This window comes from Eubalaena glacialis, chromosome 13 (assembly GCF_028564815.1).
Source record: "Eubalaena glacialis isolate mEubGla1 chromosome 13, mEubGla1.1.hap2.+ XY, whole genome shotgun sequence".
NCBI classification, from domain to species: Eukaryota; Metazoa; Chordata; class Mammalia; order Artiodactyla; family Balaenidae; genus Eubalaena; species Eubalaena glacialis.
Genome location: NC_083728.1, coordinates 87,980,540 through 88,004,677, shown reverse-complemented (window position 1 = coordinate 88,004,677; position 24,138 = coordinate 87,980,540). Strand labels below are relative to the sequence as shown.

The window sequence follows — 24,138 nt, the reverse complement described above, 5'->3', positions numbered from 1 at the left end:
GCCATGTAGTTAATAGGAGGCTGAGGCAAGATTTGAACCCAGACCTGCCCTTCTCAATGTCCTTCTCCCAGGACTCTGGTGTCATCACCTTCCCAGTTCCCTATACTGACAGGCCTCCCACCAGAAAGCACCATGGGCCACAGTGACACGGAGGAGGAGGGAGAGAAGCCAAAAGAAAGCAAGTGGTTGAGACGAACCAAACCAACTAAACCAGTAACCTGGTTTATTAACATAAACTGCACAACTCTGACCTTAGCCAACCAACCTCACAGCCAATGAACAACCCCAACATTTATCAGCTTCTCGGGGATCCTCTGAGAGGCTCTGCCTCCTGCTCCCACAGGAGGGATGAGAGAGCAGGAAGGAGGTGCGAGCCCGCAGCTATTCCTCACAGGAGGCCACGGCAAGCTCCCCTGCGTCGTCTCTGTGCTGTGGCTCCTCCCTCTGCTCCGGCTCTTCTCCAACATCCGCCATGAGTTGGTCCAGGTCCAGGTCACTGGAGGCTCCATCGTCAGAGGGGACACTTCCAGCCTCCTGAGGCCGTGGCTCCTGGGGTGCAGGCCCTTCTTTCCCCACCATGGGACAGGCCCCGGGAGGAGCTGGTGGGGTCAGGACCTCTGGCACTATTCTAGCTTCTTTGTCCTCAGATGAGTCACTTACTGGGGCCTTGCTTTGGGGAGCTTTAAATTTTTTCTTAGGGCCTAAATGAAAAGGTGATAAAACTGAGAGCCTTATTGGGTCATCTGTCCTCACCTTTTACAAGTCAAACTCCTAAATTTCTATTACCAAAACAATCTCTGGAAAAGATGACCTTTCTTAATAGAAAGAAAATGGGGTTTGGAGTCAGAAAGACTTGGATCCACAGGCTAGACATGGGTCTTGAGCAAACTTTAAACCCTTTAAACCTCAGTCTCCTTATCTTTAAAATGGCAAATATCCAGTCACAGAGATACTGAAAGAATTAAAGGGAACAAGTATACAAGTATCTATCTAGCCGGCCCACAGAAATATCAAAAAATGTTAATTCCCACCTCCTTACCATTCTCTTATCCCTGAATGTCCCCGAATCAAATCAAATAATAACCACCAAATGTTTCTACAGTGTGTGCTGTGTTCTACAATTTGGATGACACCCTTTTGGCCAAACTTTTTTTTTTTAAGTAATGAAAAGCTGTGAAATTGTTAAAAAATGATCAAAGGAGGGAAAATGCAGACATGAACCTCATTTCCCCAGTTTTCCCCAAGTCTTGAGCCTTACCTGGCTGCTCAGGTTCTGAATTCCCATGCCCTTTTTTCCCTCCCATTATGGGTAAAGGTGGAGCTGCAGATTCATTTCCCAGAGATCTCTTCATTGTCTTCCTTTGCGGGATCCCATCTCGTCCATGTGCTCCACCTGCATCACCCCCAACCCCCAACCGTGAAGGACATTGGTTTATTTCTCACTGAGTGACAGTATGGCTAGGGTCCATAGACTTCCCACATTTGGTCTCCGCCTTGCATCTTCTGCTCATTTTCAATCTAGTGAGTCCTCTTGGTTCCTTTCTTTTCCCCAAATATTTCTTTTATTTTTCCCCCGGGTCTTCTTCTCTTTACAGTTCACCTCAGAACCCGCCTCCTCCAAGAAGTCATCCTTCTTGGCTAAGAATTTAAAACATTCATTCCACCTTTAACCTAAGATTTTATAATTCAACTCACAGAAGTGAGAAGGCTACAGCTTCCCTGACGACATTAGCATGAGTCTTGCTCATTTTCTCAGGTTCTGGAGCTGGGACGTCAGTAAGGCCCAGCCACATGCAGACTCTCCCACTCTCTGCTTCTGCCTTGCCTTAACTGTAGCACATGCCTCATTTCCAGCTGACTTGCTTACCTCTTGCCTTGGGTTTTTTTGTCTGAATTTTGGCTGGCTTGGGACCAGGCAAAGTTGGATCCTGAGAAAAGTAAGGAGAGAAAAATAAGAAAATATAAATGAAGTCACATAATTGTGATTTAATAGAGTGGGATGCTACAGAAATGATGAGTGCACTTAAGGGAGTTCAAATTAGGTTCTGTGAGTCTGATACAATTTAAATCAATGACAGCACTTCCCTGGTGGCGCAGTGGTTAAGAATCCACCTGCCAATGCAGGGGACACGGGTTCGAGCCCTGGTCCAGGAAGATCCCACATGCTGCGGAGCAGCTAAGCCCGTGTGCCACAACTACTGAGCCTGTGCTCTAAAACCCACATGCCACAACTACTGAAGCCCACGCGCCTAGAGCCCGTGCTCCAAAACAAGAGAAGCCACTGCAATGAGAAGCCCGTGCACCTCAATGAAGAGTAGCCCCCCTCACTGCAACTAGAGAAGCCCCCACACAGCAATGAAGACCCAATGCAGCCGAAAATAAATAAATAAAAATTTTTTAAATGTTTAAAAATAAATAAATAAATGACAACAGAGACAAAAATGTTCATCCTTCCCATTCTATTTGTTATTAGTCAATGCAAGGCTTTATGCACAAGAGAAGGAAATAAAATTAGGCCACAAACATGATAAAAACTGGTAAATTGAAAATTAAAAGAGAAAGTGAAAAATCTACATTTCAGAGCTTCTAGTTTCCAGATCTACACACAAGGAGCTTGGAAGCTGTAACTGTGTTCTAACAACAACTAAAAAGCTGAACAGACTGAAATACCAATAACTCTTCTTAGATCCATAAGAACGGTGAGGACACAGGGAAAACCTCTGCCCTCAAAACTGAAGATACACAGGCAAATACAAGGAGTCATTCTTATCAGAACATACACTCACAAGCAGAAACCACCAAGAGAACTAGTGTCAGGATAGGAAAATCTCAACAGTAATAAAGGAATTGCTCAGTGTGGACAAGTCTGAGAGTTAAAAACTCCAGGGATACCCAGTCATGGGGGACTTCCAGACTTTTTGTGAGTTTTACTTCCAGGAGCTCAACCAGATTCTCACAGAAAATATCAAAGAAAAACTCCTTCATGCTTCCAGCAGGGAGAGGGGGAAAGAACCATTTTGAAATATACCAGAGCATTCTGTTCTTCTTAACAAAACCTACCCTCAGGAGAAACCAGTTAACCAGAGCCTAACCTACTAGGGTGTTAACAGAGCCTAACTGTCCTGGGGGTAGCGAAACACCCAACTTCAGCCCACTCTAATCATCCTGTCCCACCTAAGGGGGTGGGAAAAAACTAAGAAACACTGTGAAGTTTACAGTCCAGAGGCATAAGTTCATCAATAGACTTAGACCCAATCACAGGATATAGAACACTTCCCCTCCCCTGACACCTTACCACCACATTACTAAAGGTATATTTACAGCAGTACTTTTTACCTGGTACATCACGTCTGGCAATCAAGAAAAAAACTACAAGGCATATCAAATGGCAAAAACACAACCTGAAGAGACAGAGCAAGTATCAAAACCAGGGGCTTCCCTGGTGGCACAGTGGTTAAGAATCCGCCTGCCAATGCAGGGAACACGGGTTCAAGCCCTGGTCCAGGAAGATCCCACATGCTACAGAGCAACTAAGCCCGTGAGCCACAACTACTGAGCCTGCGCTCTAGAGTCCGCGAGCCACAACTACTGAGCCCGCGTTCCGCAACTACTGAAGCCCGTGCGCCTAGAGCCTGTGCTCCACAACAAGAGAAGCCACTGCAATGAGAAGCCTGCACACTGCAACAAAGAGTAGCCCCTGCTCCCTGCAACTAGAGAAAGCCCGCGTGCAGCAATGAAGACTCAACGCAGCCAAAAATAAATAAATAAATTTTTTAAAAAAGAATCAAAACCAAACATGCTAGAGAATTATCAGATTGGAAATTTAAAGCAAATATGATTAATATGCAAAGGGCTCTAAAGGATAAAGTAGACAGCATTCAAGAACAGATGAGCAATGTAAGCAAAGAGATGGAAATCCTAAGAAAGAATCAAAAGGAAATGCTGGGGATCAAAAACACTGTAACTAAAATGAAGAATGCCTTTGACGGGCTTACTGGTAGACTGGTCACAGCTGAGGAAAGAATCTCTGAACTTGAGGATATCTCAAAAGAAACCTTCAAAACTGAAAATCAAAGAGAACAAAGACTGGAAAAAAGAATGCAATATCCAAAGATTGTAGGATGACTACAGAATGTATAGATATGTGTAATGGGAATACCAGAAGGAGAAGAAAAAGAGAAATATTGAAAACAATAATGACTGAGAATTTCCCAAATTAATGTCAGACACCAAACCACAGATCCAGGAAGCTCAGAGAACACCAAGAAGGATAAATGCCAAACAGCCACACCAAGGCATATTATTTTCAAACTACAGAAAATTAAAGTCCTGAAAGAAGCCAAAGGAAAAAAAAAAATCTTACCTGATATGCTAAGGAAGGGGAGAAAATGGAATCATATAAAAGCTCAATCAAAACCACAAAAGGCAGAAAAAGAATGGAAGACAAAAGTAGGAAGAAAGAACAAGGGCAACAAATAAAAAACAGTAACAAATATTGTAGATAATAATCCAACTGTATTAATAATTACTTTGAACATCAACAGTCTAAATGACTGTCTAAAATGACCAATTAAAAGACATAGATTGTCTGAATGGATCAAAAAACAAGACCCAACTATATATTGCCTACAAGAACCCCACTTTAAATATAAAGACACATATAGATTGTAAAAGTAAATGGATGCGGAAAAATATACCATGCTAACACTAATCAAAAGAAAGCAGGAGTAGCTATATGTTAATTTCAGACAGAGCAGACTTCAAAGCAAGTAAAGTTATCAGGGATAAAAAAGGGCATTACATAATGATAAAGGGGTTAATTCTCCAAGAACACATAACAATCCTTAAAGTGTATGCACCTAACAAGAGAACACCAAACTACATGAGGCAAAAACTGACAGAACTGCAAAGAGAAATAGTTGATTCCACTATCATAGCTGGAAATTTCAACAACCCTCTATCAGAAATGGACAGGTTCAGCAGGCAGAAAATCAGTGAGGACACAGTTGAACTCAACGACACCATCAATCAACTAGATATAACTGGCATCTATAGACTACTTTATCCAACAACAGCAGAATACACATTCTTCTCAAGCTCACATGGAGCACTCACCAAGACTGACCACTGGGCCATAAAATACAAATGAACAACTCTAAAAGAAGAGAAATCAGGGGCTTCCCTGGTGGCGCAGTGGTTAAGAATCCGCCTGCCAATGCAGGGGACACGGGTTCGAGCCCTGGTCTGGGAAGATCCCACATGCCATGGAGCAACTAAGCCCGTGCGCCACAACTACTGCACCTGCGCTCTAGAGCCCACTCGCCACAACTACTGAAGCCTGTGTGCCTAGAGCTTGTGCTCTGCAACAACAGAAGCCACCGCAATGAGAAGCCTGCGCACCGCAATGATGAGTAGCCTCCACTCGCCACAACTAGAGAAAGCCCATGCACAGCAATGAAGACCCAAAGCCGCCAAAAAAAAAAAAAAAAAAAAAAGAATAGAAATCATACTATGTCTGCTCTTAGACCACAATGGAATTAACAGAAAGATAACTGGAAAAATCCCAAAACACATGGATATTAAACAACACACTTCTGAATAACACATAGGTCAAAGAAGAAACCTTAAGAGAAATTTTTTAATATACTGAACTAAATAAAATGAAAATACAACTTATCAAAATTTGTGGGATGCAGTGAAAGCAGTGCTCAGTAGGAAATTTATAGCATTGAATGATATATTAGAAAAAAAGAAAGATCTAAAATCAATGATGTAGGTTTCAACCTTAGGAAACTAGAAAAATGAGAAAAAGAGCAAGTTAAATCCAAAGCAAGCAGAAGAAAAAATATAATTAGAGCATAAATCAATGAAATTGAAAACAGGAAATCCATAGGAAAAAATCAACAAAACTAAAAGTTGGTTCTTTGAAAAGATCAATAAAATTGATAAACCTCTAGGTAGGCTAACTAAGAAAAACGAGAGAGGAAACAAATTAATATCAGAAATTAAAGAGGCGACATCACTATAGATCCCAAGGATATTAAAAGACTAATAAAGGAATACTACAAAGAATGTTATGCCCACAAATTTGATAACCAAGATGAAACGGACCACTTCCTTAAAAGACACAATCTGCCAAAACTCACACAAGAAGAAATAGACAACTTGAATAGGCCTATATCTAATAAATAAATTGAATCAGTAATTAATATCCTTCTAAAACAGAAAGCACCAGGTCCAGATGGGTTCACAGTGAATTTTACTAAACATTTAGTGAACAGATTATACCAATTCTCTATAATCTCTTTCAGAGGATAGAAGCAGAGAGTATTTCCTAACTGATTCTATGAGGCCAGCATTACCCTAATACCGAAACCAGACAAAGACATTACAAGAAAAGAAAACTATAGATCAATATGTCTGATGAAGAGATGTAAAAATCCTCAACAACATATTAGGCAAATCAAATCCAACAATGTATAAGAAGAATTATACACCATGAACAAGTGAGATTTATCCAAGGCATGCAAGGCTGGTTCAACATTCGAAAATCAATTCAGGTAATCCATCACATCAACAGCTAAAAAAGAAAAATCATGTGATCCTGTCAATAGATGCAGAAAAAGCATTTGACAAAATCCAACAACCATTCATAATAAAAACTCTCAGTAAATAAGGAATAGAGAGGAACTTCCTCAACTTCATAAAGAATATATACACAAAACCTACAACTAACATCACACTTAATGGTGAGAAACTAGAAGCTTTCCCACTAAGATCAAGAATAAGGCAAGGATGTCCCCTCTCACCACTCCTTTTCAACATCATAGTGGAAGTTCCAGCTAATGCAATAAGACAAAGGAAATAAAAGGTATAGAGACTGAGAAGGAAGAAATGAAATTGTGTTTGCAGGTGACATGATTATCTATGTAGAAAATCCAAAAGTATCAACTAAAAACTCTAGGAACTAATAAGTGATTATAGCAAGGTTGCAGGACACAAGGTTAATATACAAAAGTTCATCACTTTTCTACATACCAGCAATATACAAATGGAATTTGATATTTAAAAACACATTTATATACCATTTATATTAGCACCAAAAAAATTAAATAGTTAGGTATAAATCTAGCAAAATATATACAAGATCTATACGAGGAAGACTACAAAACTCTGGTGAATGAAATCAAAGAAGAACTAAGTAAATGGAGAAATAGTCCATGTTTGTAGATAAGAAGACTCAATATTGTCAAGATGTTAGTTTTTCCCAGCTTGATCTATAGAATCAATGTAACATCAATCAAAATCCCAGCAAGTTATTCTGTGGATATCAACAAACTGATTCTAAAGTTATACGGAAAAACAATAGATCTAGAATAGCCAATACAATATTGAAAGAGAAGGACAAAGTTGGGGGACTGACCCCATCTAACTTCAAGACTTAGTGTAAAGCTACCGTAATCAAGACAGTGTGGTATTGGTAAAAGAACAGACAAATAGGTCAATGGAACAGACTAGAGAGCCCAGAAATAGACCCAGATAAATATAGTCAGCTGATCTTTGACAACAAAGCAAAGGCAATACAATGGAGCAAAGACAGTCTTTTCAACAAATAGTGGTGGAACTACAAAAAAATTAATCTAGGCACAGACCTTACACCCCTCACAAAAATAAACTCAAAATGTATTATAGATCTCAGTGTAAAATGTAAAGCTATAAAACTGCTAGAAGATAACACAGGAGAAAATCTGGATAACCTTGGGTGTGGCAATGAGTTTTTATGTATAACACTGAAGGCACAATCCATAAAAGAAATAATTGATAGGCTGGACTCCATTAAAATTAAAAACTTCTGCTCTGTGACACTGTCCTTGACAATGTCAAGGGAGTGAGAAGACAAGTCACAGACTGAGGAAAAAAGACTCATGATAAAGGACTATTATCTAAAATAAACAAAGACAAATGAACTTATTTACAAAACAGAAATAGACCCACGGATATAGAAAACAAACTTATGGTTACCAAAGGGGAAAGGGGGGGAGGAATAAATTAGGAGGTTGGGATTAACATATATACACTACTATATATAAGATAGATAACCAACAAGGACCTACTATATATCACAATATTTTGTAATAACCTATAAGGGAAAAGAATCTGAAAAAGAATATATATATATGTGTATATATATACATATATATATATATATGTATATATATATATATATGGCACTGAATCACTGTGCTATACATATGAAACCAACACATTATAAATCAACTATACTTCAATAAAATAAAAAATAAAATAAAATATACAAAGAACTCATAAAACTCAACAATCAGAGGGCTTCCCTGGTGGCACAGTGGTTAAGAATCCGCCTGCCAATGCAGGGGACACGGGTTGGAGCCCTGGTCTGGGAAGATCCCACATGCCACGGAGCAACTAAGTCCGTGCGCCATAACTACTGAGCCTGCGCTCTAGAGCCCGTGAGCCACAACTACTGAGCCTGCGTGCTGCAACTAATGAAGCCCACACATCTAGAGCCTGTGCTCCACAACAGGAGAAGCCACCGCAATGAGAAGCCTGAGCACCGCAACAAAGAGTAGCCCCCGCTCGCCGCAACTAGAGAAAGCCCGTGCGCAGCAACCAAGACCCAATGGCAGCCAAAAAAATAAAAATAAAATAAATAAATTAATTAAATAAATTAAAAAAAAAAAACTCAACAATAAGAAAATAAACAACTCAATTTAAAAATGGGCCACACACCTTAATGGATATCTCACCAAAGCAGATACACAAATGGCCAATAAGAATATAAAAAGATGCTCCACATCATATGTCATCAGGAAAATGCAAATTAAAACAACAAGATACCACTACACACCTATTAAAATGGCCAAAATCCAGAACACTGACAATACCAAATGCTGGCAAGGATGTGGAGCAATAGGAACTCTCATTCATTGCTGGTGGGAATGCAAAATGGTACAGCCACTTTGGAAGACAGTTTGATGGTTTCTTACAAAACAAAACATACTCTTACCACACAATCCAGCAATTAAGCTCCCTGATATTTACTCCAAAGGAGTTAAAAACTTATGTTCCCACAAAACCATAGTTATAGTGGCTTTATCCATAATTGCTCAAACTTGGAAGCAACCAAGACGTCCTTCTGTAGGTGAATGGATAAATAAACTGTGGTATATCCAGAAAAATACAATATTATTCAGCCAAAAAAAATTAATAAATGAGCTATCAAGCCATGAAAATACATGGAGGAATCGTAAATGCATAGTTGTAAGCGAAAGAAGCTAGTCTGAAAAGGTTACACATACTGTATGATTCCCACTATATGGTATTTCAGAGAAGGCAAAACTATGGAGACAGTAAAAAAAAAATCAGTGGTTGTCAGTGGTTGAGGGGTATGGGAGGAAAGGGATGAGTAAATGGAACACACAAAATTTTTAGGGCAGTAAAAATACTCTGTATGATACCATGATGATGGATATGTGTCATTATACATTTGTCCAGGCCCATAGAATGTACAACGCCAAGAGTGAGTCCTAATGTAAACTATGGACTTTGTGTGATTATGATGTGTCAATGTAGGTTCATCAACTGTAAACAAATGCACCACTCTGGTGGGATGTTGATAACAGAGGAGGCTATACATGTGTGGGGGCAGGAGGTACACAGAGACTCTCTGTACCTTCTTCTCAGTTTTCCTGTTAACATAAAACTGCTCTTAAAAAGTCTTTAAATATGAAAAATATATGTATTTCATATGCCTGAAAACAGACTAAGGAAATAAAATAATGAATATCCTAAGTGTTCACACAGGGAAGAAAGGAGAGTGAAGAGAGGCAACCTGCTATTCTCTGAAATTGCTCCAGTAGGAACCAAAGAACTACAGTAAGAACTGAGATTATAATCAAAAAATAAGTTCCTAGAGATATGAGGTATTAGAGAGAATAACTGAGGAGAGAGGAGACTTTCCTTCCCTGAAGACCCCCTAAGAGATAAAACCAGCCAGCCAGTCAGGGCTACTCTGACGCAGGGACAGGACGGTTCCTTAGAAAATATAAATCCATGCTAACCAGATGCCCTACAGCAATCTGCTAAAAGGAATCCCCAAGATCAATCTTACTTTTTTCTGTTGCTCTTCCTCCTCTTCCTCCAACTCTGACTCTTCCTCTTCTTTCTCCAAGCAGGAATCTAAGCTGTTAGCCCCAGAGAGCATTACGTCTAGAACAGGAATAGGAAGGAAAGGCCAAATAATTTATCCGATAAAATAGGTGATGAGTTAGTGGAGCTGATCCCAGAGAATCAGTCTTCTAACTCTGCCTTTCAGATCCAAGTCACATTTTCTCCACGAAATCTGATCCTAGATTATCATGGTTCCACCCTTTTCAAAGTCCTGTCACTATTCAACATGCACCCTCCCTCCCTACTCCCTTTTTTTCTCCATTCCTCTCTCTACCCATCTGTGCATCCATCCATCCTGGACATTTGGTCAATGGCATTCATGGACAGCCTCCTATTATAGAATCCAGAACTAGGCTGATGATATTGGATATAAAATAAAAGCTTCAGTTGCTGCCCTCATGAAGGAATCCCTTCCATCTCTCTCTAGTCTTTAACCTCCTACTCATCCTACCTTTTCCTTCCCCACTGTTGTCAGATCCACTGTATCGGCTCCAGAAACCAAACAGGTTAACCCGCTCCTGAGGGAACCAAGAAACAAAAGCATCATCTACTACTCTCCCAGGGGCTATTTTTGTCCTCTGTCTTCAAGGTTTTTAGTTATAGAATTTGTATTCATATTCCATACCATTTTCACTTGAAATTTCATACTTTCTATCTAGATTTTTATAGAGCTTAACTATTATAATATGTTATAATATTATAATATACAATATTATTATAACTTTTTTTTCCAGTTTGTTTATAATTCAGTTAATAACTGGGAAGGGGAGATTCACTGTCATTCTCTACCCCACCCAAAAGCAGAATTTGAGGGTAAAAGCTGACTCCACATAAAAGAGAAGATAAGGTACATACACCTGAGACTCGAAGTCAAATAGGTTGATGGGATTGCCCCTACCAACAGTCCCTGTTTGGACTGAGAAAAGATCCCATTTGTCCAAGGGTAGGGAAAAGAATGGATGATTTAAGGCATCAAGGGAAGCTGGCCTGGGAAGGAAAGACTAGTTTTAGGACTAAGACTGTGTAATGGGGAAGGACAGCCGGTTTTCTACAGTAGGAAATGTATAACTTGCTTTGTGTCCCAAGTCCCAAAGAGAAGCAGGTATGTGATCTAAACTTTCCCACCTGAATACTGATCTGCTCTGCCTCTTGAGCCATCATCAGGGCTGCCCCCAGTTCCTGGCTGCAGTCCTTACTCCTGCACTTTTTCTGAAATGAAAGAAGATTTCAGAAAAGTGACTCTAACATACTGCTACTCACCAGACATTATCTTCACATTTATTTCCAGTTTCTGGTATTGATATGATATTCCTATCCTTAATCTTTTGAGCTCAGAGACACAATCCCATCTTATACCCAAACAAACTTTTCATCAATTTCTAGCAAAATTTTCAACCAACATTTTGGTGTCCTCTCCAAAGTAAAGCCCATGGAAATTTGTAAAGGCAAAATTAAAGGAGTTCAGATGACTGTACTTCTAAGCTTCTCACAAGTTTCTTTAGATCCAGCTGCTTGATTTAGTACTCACTGCCTGATTTTCTAAGGTCCCTGAGCTCCTAAACCTCTGCTCATTTGCAAGGCTCATGAAGCCCAAAGTGATTATAGGGAAGAAATATTATTTAGTTAATTCAGTGGTTCTCAACCAGGGGACATTTTCCCCCCCAGAATATATTTGGCAATGTCTAGAGACAATTTTTTGGTTGTCACAGCTAGGATTAAGGGTCTTACCGGCTAGATGCCAGTAGGATGCCAAGGATGCTGCTAAAACTCCTACAATGCCTAGGAATCCCCTCACAACAAAAAATTATCTGGCCCAAAATGTCAAGTGTCGAGACTGAGAAACCCTAAGTTAATTTGTGCCTTCATTTCTATCACACCTGCTTTGGCTAAACTGTAGAAAACCATGGTCTTTAGGAAGGCCCTCTATCTGCAGACAGGGAAAGAGACTAAGAAAAATCATTATCCTGCTGCAATCGTGGTAGAAAGAAGTGTACCTCATGAATAACCTCACCCTTGCATACTTGGTCAGATATGTACTTTCTCCTGACACAGCCTCCCCTGGGAGAAATCAGGTTTAATAAAGGGAAGATTTAGTTTTTCAAGTTCCCTGTATCACAACTGACCCCTGAGGGTTGCTCACCACTCCAGCTAACTCCAGGGATAGCTCCTGGAAGTTCTTTAGCATGTTGACTGGGATCCAAGCACGAGAGACTGTTTCTCCAAAAAATGTCACATGGTACTTGGACTGTAATAAAAGATGGTTCTGTTATAGCCTCTTGTCCTTCTTCTTGCTTTGGCCCTCTAGCCAGAAAAGGCAGGAGAAGAACTGAGGATTCACAAGGAAGGAGGGGCTGGGCCTTGTCTGTTCCTTTAAACCTGACCCACATATCCCACCTCATTCCATTGTTCTTCCATCCTGACCTCAGGAGTCCTAACCAAAGCATATTTATCAAAACATAAATGTCCTAGTAATGAATAAATTTTAATTAGATACAAGTTTGTTTCTATATCTTTTTGTCACTCTAGCTAAGACTCTGTTTCTGCTTGTGTCTGCTGGCTATGTCTATATTTCTAACTCTGTACATCTGTTAGGATGGATTTGTTCATTACTTTGGCCTGAGCACCTACCCACCCTGAATCAGGAGAACTCACCGGCAGGGAATCAAGATGAGATGCAAAAAGAAAATATTCCCCCAGGTCAGGATCAGATTCTACCATGCCTGGCCACCTGGAGAAGACAGATGGGTGTAGGGGATGGAAGAGAAGGGGTCAGGTGAACAGAACACAAACTCATCAATATACATGTACATAAAAGGGCAATATGTTTCGCAAATAAAGGACCCCCAAAATACACCCCTCTGTCAACCCTCCACAGTGGTCACTACCAAATGACTGAAGTGACTTCCATCAATGTACAAAGAAGCTCAGAATCTTCCTAGTAAAAATATCTTATCCTTCTAGGCCTTCTGGCAACCCTGAGAACAAAATCTTCTGACTAAGGACATCTCCAAAAAAGAAGCTATTCCACCCTTCCTTGTTCTCTTTACTTTGTATATCTCTCATTTCCCAATGTCTAAAAAAATATCTTAGAGCCACTCTTCTCTTTCTACCCATCCAGGGTAGAACTGTCCAACCCTTTTTTCCGGGGAGATACCACCTCCATCGTGAAACCTCTAGAAAACAGGTTCTTTCAAAGCCTCCAAGCTTAGCACTTTATATTCTCCCTCACCCATGCTCTTTCTAAGGCAGGTACCATTTCCATTATAAATCCCTTCCATTTCCTTCCTTCCCTGCTTGAATCTACCACTCCCAAGTTCATGAAGGATGCTCTGACTCTGCCATAGCGCCCTACCAGGGATAACCGTATTGCTTGGCCCAGATGATGGATCCTGGGATGTAGGAGGCATAGGCCACTTCACTCTCATGCCCTGTCCAGGTCTCCTCAGGGATATCACAGTGATTATACTCCAAATCTGCCAAAAGAGAGGAGGAATGAAGGGATGGAAAGAGCCTCATAAGGTGAAAATCTGGATGAGGGCAGAGGAGAGGACAAGAAGAAATTGGTATATGCAGCAGGTAGGACCAAAAGGACACCTGGGAGACCCATGAAGGAAATGCAGCCAGAGCCTGGAGAAGTAGGAGCGCTGCCTCGTTATGCTCTGTAGAAAGAGACTCCAAACTTCTACCTACATCCCACGTGTCTGACCCTGCTTCCATCAGTGTAACATCATGAAGGTAATTTCTCTGATATTCTGTTTTCTCATCTGTAAAATAGTTGGGCTAGACTAAAGCTTCATAATCTCTTTCAAGTAGTTTCAAACATTCTAGAATTCTAAGCCACTGAATCTCTCTCACTGGCTTTTCCCCATACATCCCATATCCCTTCCTATCTGCCAACCCAATACCAACAATCTAATCAGATTGACAGGCTCAAACCAATGCTGAAGAAGATGGAATTCACTCAGAACATATGTTTAGATTCCAGGACTCTCCTCACAACATAGCTCTTCACGGTGTCTTCCTCTAGCCCTTTATGACAGATTCATCTTGACATGACAGCAAGATCCCTCCCTCTCCCCAAACACTAACTACACGGACCCCTGGAGTCCTAACTATACTTTTGTCATATTTAATCTAAAGGATGAAAGCAGGGAAAGAAAGGGACAAACAATAAAAACTGAAAAAAAATATTTCCACTCCATTCTACCTGTATTCTGGTCACAGGACCAATTATCTGGGAGGACTGAGGGGTCAATGTTCCCACGTAGCCGCCTCCATTTCTCACAGTTTGGGGAGGAACACTGGACCCAGACTAGACATTGACCTGTCACAGGAAAAAACCTGATATAAGAGACTCAAAAATATGTTCTTCCTTCTTCAATTTAATTAAAATCAATATACTCCCTGCCACCACCACCTCTGCCAGAATCACATAGCCTTAGAGATCAACTCATTCAATCCCTAACTTATAAATGGTAAAACCAAAAGCTCAGAGGAGATAACTGACTGCTAAAGATCAGTCTAAATTGGTGGCAAAGCTGAACTTAGAGCCCAGGTCTCACATTTCAATCTTTCTCCTATACCATGCTATCATCTCTCCTCCCCCAAGGCAGAAAGGAGTGTTTCTTGTATTGACAGTTCTTAAAAAGAATGTCTGGCATATTTCTGGCTAGTGCCTCATTTCTCTGAGGGCATGTCACTACTAAAAAGTTCTTCTGAAGGACTAACCAGCACCTCTTTTGTGCACAGCATCCGGAGTTCCTGTTTCAACCTCCACAAATTAACCTGACACCAAATCACCAAGTTGCAGCCTTTGGGACCAACAGCCCTGAGTTCACCCCTCTCCAAAAGACAGGTTTAAGCCTATCGTTTCTCAAACTATTTACTTCAGGCTGTGCTCAATGGCCAAACACTCCTTTTATCCATTACCTTCCAAACTCTCATCTCCACCTTTCTCTACCCCCACATCTTCTAAGTTGACCCAACGTCCCACACAGCCTCTCCTCTCTCCCTCCCAAACTCTTCCACTATGGTCTTTGGGATTCCAAACAAAAGCAACAAAAGTCCACATGTCTTCAATCTCTTCTCTGAAATTCTGCCTCCTTTCTGAAATCTGGTGATGCGCTAATGACACTGCCCCAACCCGACCCCACCCCACCGCTGAAGCCCTCTAAGAAGAGCCTGTCCTTCTCACATACCCCACGCCAGAAAGTGGGGTCAGCATCATCCTTACTCCCCATTGACACTTGCAGACCATTACTATCCTCCCTCCTATAAAACCCTTCCTCACTCGAGGTCTATGCCATGGGACTACACTGCCCTCTCATCACCCTTGTCACGATGCTGGCATCTGGTTCAGTCTTCTCCTCTCTACCTCCTGCCCTCGTAGATGACCACTACAGCCACAGGGGTAACTCACAAGGCACCCCATATGTTCTCCTCCATGCCACCTCAGTAACCCCCTCACCTCAGGAACCCACTCCCACCCTGCATGCCACACCCAGTCATCTGCAGGGACCGCGCACTCCCCTGAACCACTTATCTAAACCCCTCTCTGATAAAAATGCCCCATCCTTCCACCTTACTTGCTCCAAGACCCCTGTGGCAACTTTCACTTTATCTAGATCTCCAATCCACTGGCCCCTACCTTTCTCTCAATCTAGTAGCAATTAAGATTAATTGTTTTTCTTCACTCTGTACTTATGCAGGTTTAATTTCCTTAGATTCTCTTGCAGACATCAACAACTCCCTTTCCCTCTGTCCTTCCTCCCACCCAGCTAGCAAACACAATTCTGAATGAACCCACTCTACTTTTTCTGTGCCTATACTCATTTGACTGAGCATTGCTAGAGAAAAATCACTGACCAGCCACATAGGTATACTATATATTCACAGCTAACAATATCAACCAATATGTTTCTCTAGTAAGTTCACTCTCCCACTGTCAAATTTTACCTTGAATGCCGAAACATAAGGGATGCCCTCCATCCCACCAAAATCATCCCTCAGAAAAGCAGTTGGCTTACATTTGGGTCCCTTCACAGTATCTCATATTATGGATCACCTTCTCAATTGCTTTATTTTGAAGAATAAAGTACTGGTTGAGAATGATATATTAGTCTGAAAAGATAGTTTCCAATGACAGTTTTGGATGTTTACAGAGGTGACCTGGGAAGACTAGAAAAAAAGAGTGGGGGAAAGGGCCAGGGACCATAAAAGTGAACAGAAATCAATCAAATAAATGGTGGTTGTAAAAATAATGAATATTCATGAGGAAATGAGTGGGGGAAAATCATCCTAATGCTATAAAACTAGATATTTATGGTTTAGGATGAACTTTCCAATGACAGTTTTTAAAGACATACAGTTCCTTAAAGTTTCCTTTCAAGCAACTTACAAAGAAGAGAAGGTGTTTGAAAACCGTGTTTGAGGCTCACGATGTGGCTCTGTGATAATGAAGGCTGATGTCATAGACACAGGTCAAGAGCATTTCAGTTGACCCCTCATTCTTGAAACACTAGCTTTCTTGGGTTCCGTGATCCCTCATTCTCCCGTTTCCCCATCCCATCTTTCTGGTAACTCCCTCCTCAGTCTCCTTTACTGAGTTCTCCTCGCTCTCTGTCCAATCTCTAAATCTCTGAGTTGGAGTTCCAAAGCCTAATCATGGGTCTTCACTCCCCATGCTGCACTTTCTCCTGAGGCCGGCTCATCCACTCCCTCAGCTTTGAAATCCATTTTCACACCTGACAACACACAGATGTACGCTAACAGCCTCTGTTCTGAGCTCCCGGTTCCTATAGCCATCTTGCTCTTTGATATCTCTATCTGGATGTCTCACAACGATCTCAAACCTAATGGGCCCAAACCCAAATGCTTGATCTTATCCTACAGAACTGTTTTGTCCCACCTCCTTTCACATAACTGCTCAAGCCAGAAGCCAATCATCTTTGACAAACCCTCTCCTCTCTCTCACCTCCCAATATCCAGCTCATTACCAAGTTCTGATAATTTTACCTCTAAAACATATCTTAAAACCATTCACTTCTTGTCTCCTTCATCATCCTAATCCAAGCCACCAAAACATCTAATCCTAGCACTAACTTCCTAGCTGGTCTACTCTTGTCTCCCCATACTCCATTCTCCAATTAATCACCAAAGGGATCCTTTTAAAACATCAATTTGATGATGTCACTTCCCTGGTTAAAACCCACCAGGGACTTCCGCCTAAACTTAAGATAAAATTCTCACTTTGTAACATGGTCTTTGATCTAGCCACTGCCTACCTCCTTACATTTATCCAGAGCCACTTTCCAGCCTTGTTTCCCTTGCTCTCTGAATCCCAATTATACCAGCTTTCTTTCAGTACCTGGAGTACGACAATCTTCACCTTACCTAAAACTTTCTCCTACGCTTCACTTGGCTAACTTCTAGTCTTGCTCCAGGTTTCAGCTTAAATGTTATTTCCTTATAAATGCTTTCTCTAGCTGACCCAATCTTAATTAGGTTTCCACCATTTCCTCTCGTGACATTCTTTTCCTACCCTTCACAGAACTTAATGCAAATTTTATTTACTGGATACTCCCTTTCTACTTCCTGCTCCAGGAGCACCCACCTCTCCTTGGCAACTGTGAAAAACAGGAAGAGTGGTTCATTAATAGGAAGAGGCTTACACAGTCACTACAACCACAATTCAACTCACTGCCAAAGGAGTGAACTTCCATCTCCCAGGCTAAAATCTATCCCTCGCCTTAATACTGAGAGTTACAGGAGATGGAACACTACTACCCAGACCAGCCGACTGCCCAAATTAGACTTATACCTCCAGCTCTTTATACTGATTGCCATGTCATTACAACACGAGGAGTGGTTTACTGCCCTAGACTACCTTGTTTCGTACCTGCATAGTCTTCCTAGAGTTTTCTTTCAAGTATGTACAAACCATATTATTCTTCTATAATCCAAATTATATATATACGCATGCCTATTAGACACCAGCTGACTGTTTAGTCCACTGTTCCTTAATCTTCGGGTTCTGGTTTTTGGTTTTTTTTCTTTTTTGGTGCAAGCCTGTTTTCCCCCAGATTAAGTCTACTTATTTTCAAAATTTTAAACATACTAATATATTGCATGATCTATTTTATTTATCATACTAAAATTTCCCAATATTACCAAGGTTATTTCACACAATGTATTTGTTTGTTATCTATCTAGCACACTAAAACTGTAAATCCTATGACAGCAAGGATTATCTATTTTGTTCACTAATATATTTCTAGTACCCAGCACAATGCCTGGCATATAATATAAGGCATTAAAAACTATTGTTAAAAGAATAAATAAATCTATATGCATCCTTATTTCCCTCCATCCAATCTGAAAGGCTGTGTCCTTTCTGACTCAAAATAAACCCTCTGGTTCTCTTCTCATTCTCTTCTTTAATCTCTCCCTCTCTATAAACAATTTTCCCTCAGCATATAAATATGCTGCCAATAAAGAGGTCAAGTGTCTTTCTTTTAAAAGAAAGCTAAAAAAAAGAAAGAAAAATCTTCCATCTACTTCATACCCACTCCCCTTTATTTACTATTTTTTCCCTCCTAGTTTTCACATCTAAACTAATTGAAAAAAGTATCTATTCTTCAACCAACAATAACCTGCCATTCACCCTCACCAACCCCTATGGTTGCTCTAATCAACCCTAATGATTTCCTAATTGTGATATCTGTTGATTTTCAAATCTTTATTCTTTTTGTCATCTCTGTAGTAGCATTTAACATGGCTAAACACTCCCTCTTTCTTGACATTCTCTCCTCCCCTGGAATCTGTGATACCACACTCTCCTAGTTTTCCTCCTACCTTTCTGAGCTTTCTCTTAGTTCTTCTTAGCTTTCTCCCTGGGTAGCTCTTCCTCTGCTCAACCCTAAACATTATGTTCCCTCAGGGTTTTTATCCAATGTTCCCTTTTCACTCTACACCCTCTTCTTGGAAAATTTCATCTATTCCTATTGATGCAGATGACTCCCGAATCTGTATCTCCGAGAGCCCAGACCCCTTTCTTGAGCTAAAGCTCATCACAGACCCCCTAACTCATGCAAAGCTCAATCCATCATCTTCAACTTGCTCTTTCTTCTATATTTTCCACTTCAGATCATGATTCTTCATCCACTCAGTCACTCATGCCAGAAAACAGGACCATCCTAGAGGCCTCACTCTTCCTCAGCTCTCATATCCAGCAGCAATCATATCATATTGATCTTGCATCCTAAAGATCTCAATTTTGTCTCTTCCTCTTCACTGCTATTGTCTGTCTTCCTTGCCTGGATAATTATTTCTATGGGTCTAGGTTTTCTCCTGCCAAACCATCTTCCATGCTAGTGCCAGAGCAAGCTTTCTAAAATGCAAATCTTATCAAGTTTTGCCTACTTAATGTCAATGGTTCCTCTTTACTTTTAAAATAAAATCCAACTTCCTTAGCCTGACTTGTAAGGTCCTTTAACATCTGGTGCTTACTTGCCTCTAGCCTTATCTCCCCCATCCCTACAACCTCTTACCCCCCAAAATACCCAAAAGCTACAAACATTAGCCCTCCTCCATTACTCTGCCAATAATTATCACTCTGACCCCCATCCTCACCTTAGTTCGTCTGACTAAATTATACTTCAAGATCTGGCTCAAATGATATCTTTTTCTTGGAAACTTTTCCAGGACTACTCCCAATTTGTAGCTTTCTTGTTGGCCTTCCTCACAAGCTTCTCTCTCACGCTACAGGCTTATATTTGTTTCCTCTGCATTTACTCAGTACCTCCTAAAATGCCTAGAATTTAGCAAGCACCAAACACCTGTGGATTATATGACTGAATAATTGAATGAATGAAATAGTCCTCTCTCTTCCTCAGCACTATATCCTCTAACAAGCAGCTGTGAGGGATAAATTATAGTCTTTGCAGAATTTCCTCTAACATCCTAACCCTTACCTCTGTCCTCCACCTCCAATTTTCAAGCCCAAGTAGGTTTTTCAAACTATGGCTGAACTCACCAAAACCACTTCCCTCTCCTTTTTGCTGGTCCCTGATCTGAGAATGATCCTGAACTGTTTTCTTCAGTTGGTCTTTCTGTTTGTGCTCATGTCCACTTTGGGCTTTCTCCATTTTCTCATCTTCTGGGAAGATAAAAGAAAACATTGTAGGGTAGGGAGATGAAGAAGAGAATCTTTGTAGATAGTAAAGGCCAGTTAAAGAAGGAAGAAGAATCATAGCTCAATAGTTTCAAGTCTTGGGCTGAAAATTCTCAGTACGCCCACTGTCCAATTCCCTAATTTCATGGAGTAAGTACTTGAGCCAGGTGTCAAAGTGTATCTGACTATACTTACGAGCGGCCTTCTTTCTTTTGCTTAAGGAGAGTTTATTGAATTTCTTCTCAGAGGGTGCAGGATCTGGCTGGCCTGGCTTAGATGTCTTTATCTCAGGGATTACTCCACCTTCCTGAGAGGCTGAAATCTCTAGAATATGCGGTACCACTACCCTCTCTCTGCAAATAAGATTTTTAATTAAAAGGTATAAAGGGGCAATTTGTAGTACCCCTCTTTTGAAAAAACCCAAGGATAAAAGTTAGGAGGACAGAAGAATTGTAAGCTCTCTATGGCCTCCTGAGGTCATTTTATCCATCTACTGGCCTATTTTTCCCAACTCAAGTGTCTTTCCTGAGAGGAGAGAAATCTATAGAGATATGAAAAATGACTAGATAGATAGATAGATGGATAACCATTTATCAATATTAAGTCTACCCTGTGATCAACTCGCCTCACTGGGATAAACTTACCCATCAGCATTATTATTATCAGTAGTAGAAGAAGCAATTCCTGGTTCCTTGTCTAACTGGGTACATCTTGTAGGCTGGGCACAGGAAGTCGCTGCAAAATCAAGGCTAGATTCCATCCCTCCCAAAACAAAATACTATAAGCAGAGAAGCAATTAAAGAAAACAACTACTCCATTATTTCCAACTGTAAACTTTCATTAAAATATCTCCCGTCAGTTGCCTGGAAGAGCTTACCTTTGGACTTTTGCCACACAATAGAACTTTCAAGTTTTTTTTTTTTTTTTTTTAATATTTATTTATTTATTTATTTGGTTGTGCCAGGTCTCAGTTGCGGCAGGCGGGGTCCTCAGCTGTGGCTCACAGTCTACTTAGTTGCAGCTCACCGGCTCCTTAGTTGTGGCATATGGGCTCCTTAGTTGTGGCATATGGGCTCCTTAGTTGTGGCATGCGAACTCTTAGTTGCGGCATGCATGTGGGATCTAGTTCCCCAACCAGGGATCGAACCCGGGCCCCCTGCATTGGGAGCGTAGAGTCTCAACCACTGTGCTACCAGGGAAGTTCCAACTTTCAAGTTTTTTAATTCTCAGGAAAAACTACAAATCTATATCCTTCTGCAAGCCTTTCCAGATTGATGTGCCTATTCTAGGATAGCCAGGTAATATTAATTTTATTTTGTGTACATAACAGAAACTTTATGTACCATGCTTTATATCATTTGTTCCTCAAACTTTCTCTAGGAATGGAAGTATACCTAAGAATAGCTGAAAATGTCAAACCACTGTCCTTAGCCTCATGACCTTAAGGAGAAGGCCTCACGACCTATGCTATAGAGTTCCTTATTCTAAAATCAAATTCCTGAGCATATGTTAAAGCAGTATTAGAAACAGAAATATACAAGGGTAGATGGAGACTAAGTTCTTCAAATCTGGGAAAAATAATTTATCTTTTCTATGAAGATTGTAAACGTATAGAAATAAATTTAAATTACATTTAAAAAATCTAGATGAGACTATTTTTATATTCTGAAGTCAATGTAATCTACTTTTCTAAAAGTCTGTACCCTCTGTCTAAGGTGGTTTAGCTATAGTCCTGTTGATAGAAGATGAAGTATTTAAAAATATTTCAAAGTCTCATCTAATATTTCCTTACTTAGAAAGATGGAGGGAAGGAGAGAAGCTATCGACTTACTCTACCCCTCAGATAACAATTTCTTTGCCAAACTGAAACTCTTTTTCTCTCACTAAAAGCCATACCCAAGCACTCCTGGAGGGACTTCTGTAGCACAATCTGGACAATCTCCTCAAATTCTGCATTGGTAAGAGTTGATTTTCCCTGCAGAGAGAAGGGTAGGGGAGAAAAACTGCTCATCTTTCCCCAGTCCTCCTCTGTGACTAGTCAAGGAAGCCTCCTTTAGATGAGGCAGTAAGTTCACAAGACTGAGAGCATAAAGTCAACCTAAGGATTCCATAAATTCTATCCCAGATCTCCTGGGAGTAAAGGAGTCAAAGAAAAGGAAAAAGTTTATAAAATTTCTGTCTACTTCTACTCTCACCTCCATCCCACCTCAGCCCCTCCCTGCCCAGTATGCCCTGCTAAACGCTTTCATCAAAACACTTTTTACCTCTTAGAGAAGAAAATAGAAGCCCCAAAAAGAAATCAAAAACTGAAACTACAGGATGAATTTTCCCTGTGGGATTTACCACATTCAAATTTATGTTATAAATATTTAAATGTCTTCTGAAATGAAAAGATCCTGTTTGCCCAGGCTGGGTGACTAGGAGAAACTGTCCCACTAGAGCCCATCATTGTGATTTTTACCTTTTCCTTCTTCTCTGCTTTCTTGTTGTCTTGAGCCTTTCCTTTTATCTCCTGGCCACTGCCTGTACCATTCTCTTTGGTTGTTTTCTCCTTCTTCTTCTCTAACCTGGCCTTTAGCAGGCTTGGCCTGGTCTCTGCCTCTGGGGAACTGATCCCCAGGATGTCCTCCTTCGATGAGTTAAGGTTACAGGGCATCAGGCTATGCAGTTTTTGTGCAGGTGGGGCAAAGGTTTTCTTTGGTCCCTTCCCGCATTCTGAAAGAAATGTGATCATCAAATGTAATTTATGAAATATAGAATCTAACACAGAAATTGCCATTGATTGACCATATCAGAATTATCTGGATATGAAATATTGATTATAATATTATATTATGAAATATTATGATATGAAAAATAATAATTATTATTTAACAAATTCAGATTCCTAGGCCTTCCTTCCCCAACCCTCCCAGCCCCCGACCCTCTCATCCCTGCCCTAAGATTCTGATGAAGTAGTTTGAAGTGAGGCCCAAGAATCTGTAATTTTACAATGCTATCTAGATGATTCTGATGCACTACCAGGTTTAAGAACCACTGAGTAAGTCTAAGGTGATAAATGTAAGTATGCAGGAAACTGAATTATTCAAATGTGAAATTTTTTTTTAATTTGCTTGTTTTAACTTTGCACAAAATTTTAGGGGAAATTAGAGAAATTTTTAAAAACCTAGTCAAAATCTACAAACGATGCAATGAAAATTGTACTGATCCTCCCAGGTATAAGTAATGTATCTTTCTTCTGAGCTTCCATAATACTTTGTACCTGTCCTGTGGCATTTACCACATTTAAATTCATGTTTTAAATATCTAAATGTCTCTTCTCTCCCTACGAGTTCATACATTTCTTGAATAAGACTGTTTCTAAGTCAAATATATTTCACTCAAAGTGTCTAGAAAAGTAGTAACTTTAACAAAGTGGACATGAAATACATGTGAATTGAGCTTCCCTTTGAGGGGAAAGGTGTCCAGATGACCAAGGGCTGAGAAAGAAGAGGAAAGTGACTCTTGACTCACCATCTTTACTCTGCAAGGTTGTCATCATTCAGCTCAGAAGCTACACTTTTCTTTATGCCTCTGTTAGAAAAAAGAAATGAACTGCTATGACTCTCAACATGATTTTTTAAATTTTCTTGAAGCCTAGCTGATTTACAATGTTCTGTTAATTTCTGCTGCACAGCAAAGTGAGTCAGTTAAACTTATATATATTCTTTTTCATATTCTTCACCATTATGGTTTATCACAGGATACTGAATATAGTTCCC

General features: G+C 40.3%; 1 protein-coding gene across 5 annotated transcripts; it reads right to left on the bottom strand.

The window, feature by feature from the left end:
• Positions 1 to 276: 276 nt before the first annotated feature.
• ZCWPW1 (zinc finger CW-type and PWWP domain containing 1) lies at positions 277 to 23,925 on the bottom strand. Of its 5 annotated transcripts, XM_061208231.1 has the most exons (16): positions 23,891 to 23,925; positions 22,839 to 23,092; positions 22,274 to 22,352; positions 21,022 to 21,112; positions 20,573 to 20,730; positions 20,240 to 20,362; positions 14,414 to 14,530; positions 13,559 to 13,679; positions 12,859 to 12,934; positions 12,347 to 12,451; positions 11,332 to 11,415; positions 10,658 to 10,724; positions 10,148 to 10,245; positions 1,868 to 1,928; positions 1,259 to 1,393; positions 277 to 701 (listed from the first exon to the last, which is right to left on the bottom strand). In XM_061208231.1, exons 1-16 carry the CDS (start codon positions 23,916 to 23,918, stop codon positions 382 to 384), a joined length of 1,917 nt encoding a protein of 638 aa, XP_061064214.1. In that variant the 5' UTR covers positions 23,919 to 23,925; the 3' UTR covers positions 277 to 381. The 5 variants fall into 5 exon arrangements, with proteins under 5 accessions (XP_061064214.1, XP_061064210.1, XP_061064211.1 ...); XM_061208227.1 differs by lacking the exons at positions 1,259 to 1,393; positions 1,868 to 1,928 and having other exon boundaries at positions 595 to 701; positions 12,350 to 12,451; positions 20,573 to 20,724; positions 21,022 to 21,139; XM_061208228.1 differs by lacking the exons at positions 1,259 to 1,393; positions 1,868 to 1,928; positions 20,240 to 20,362; positions 20,573 to 20,730; positions 21,022 to 21,112 and having other exon boundaries at positions 595 to 701; positions 12,350 to 12,451.
• Between the last annotated feature and the right edge of the window lie 213 nt (positions 23,926 to 24,138).

Excerpts from the sequence above, each read along its gene's own strand:
- ZCWPW1 (XM_061208231.1), bottom strand. The coding sequence starts at position 23,918 with ATGATGACAACCTTGCAGAGTAAAGATG. Across the intron at positions 14,531-20,239 it reads AGGAGAGGGAAGTGGTTTTG|GTCAATGTCTAGTCTGGGTC; the intron begins GTGAGTTCAGCC and ends TTCCTGTGACAG. Across the intron at positions 1,929-10,147 it reads AGGAAGAGCAACAGAAAAAA|GATCCAACTTTGCCTGGTCC; the intron begins GTAAGATTGATC and ends TACTTTTCTCAG.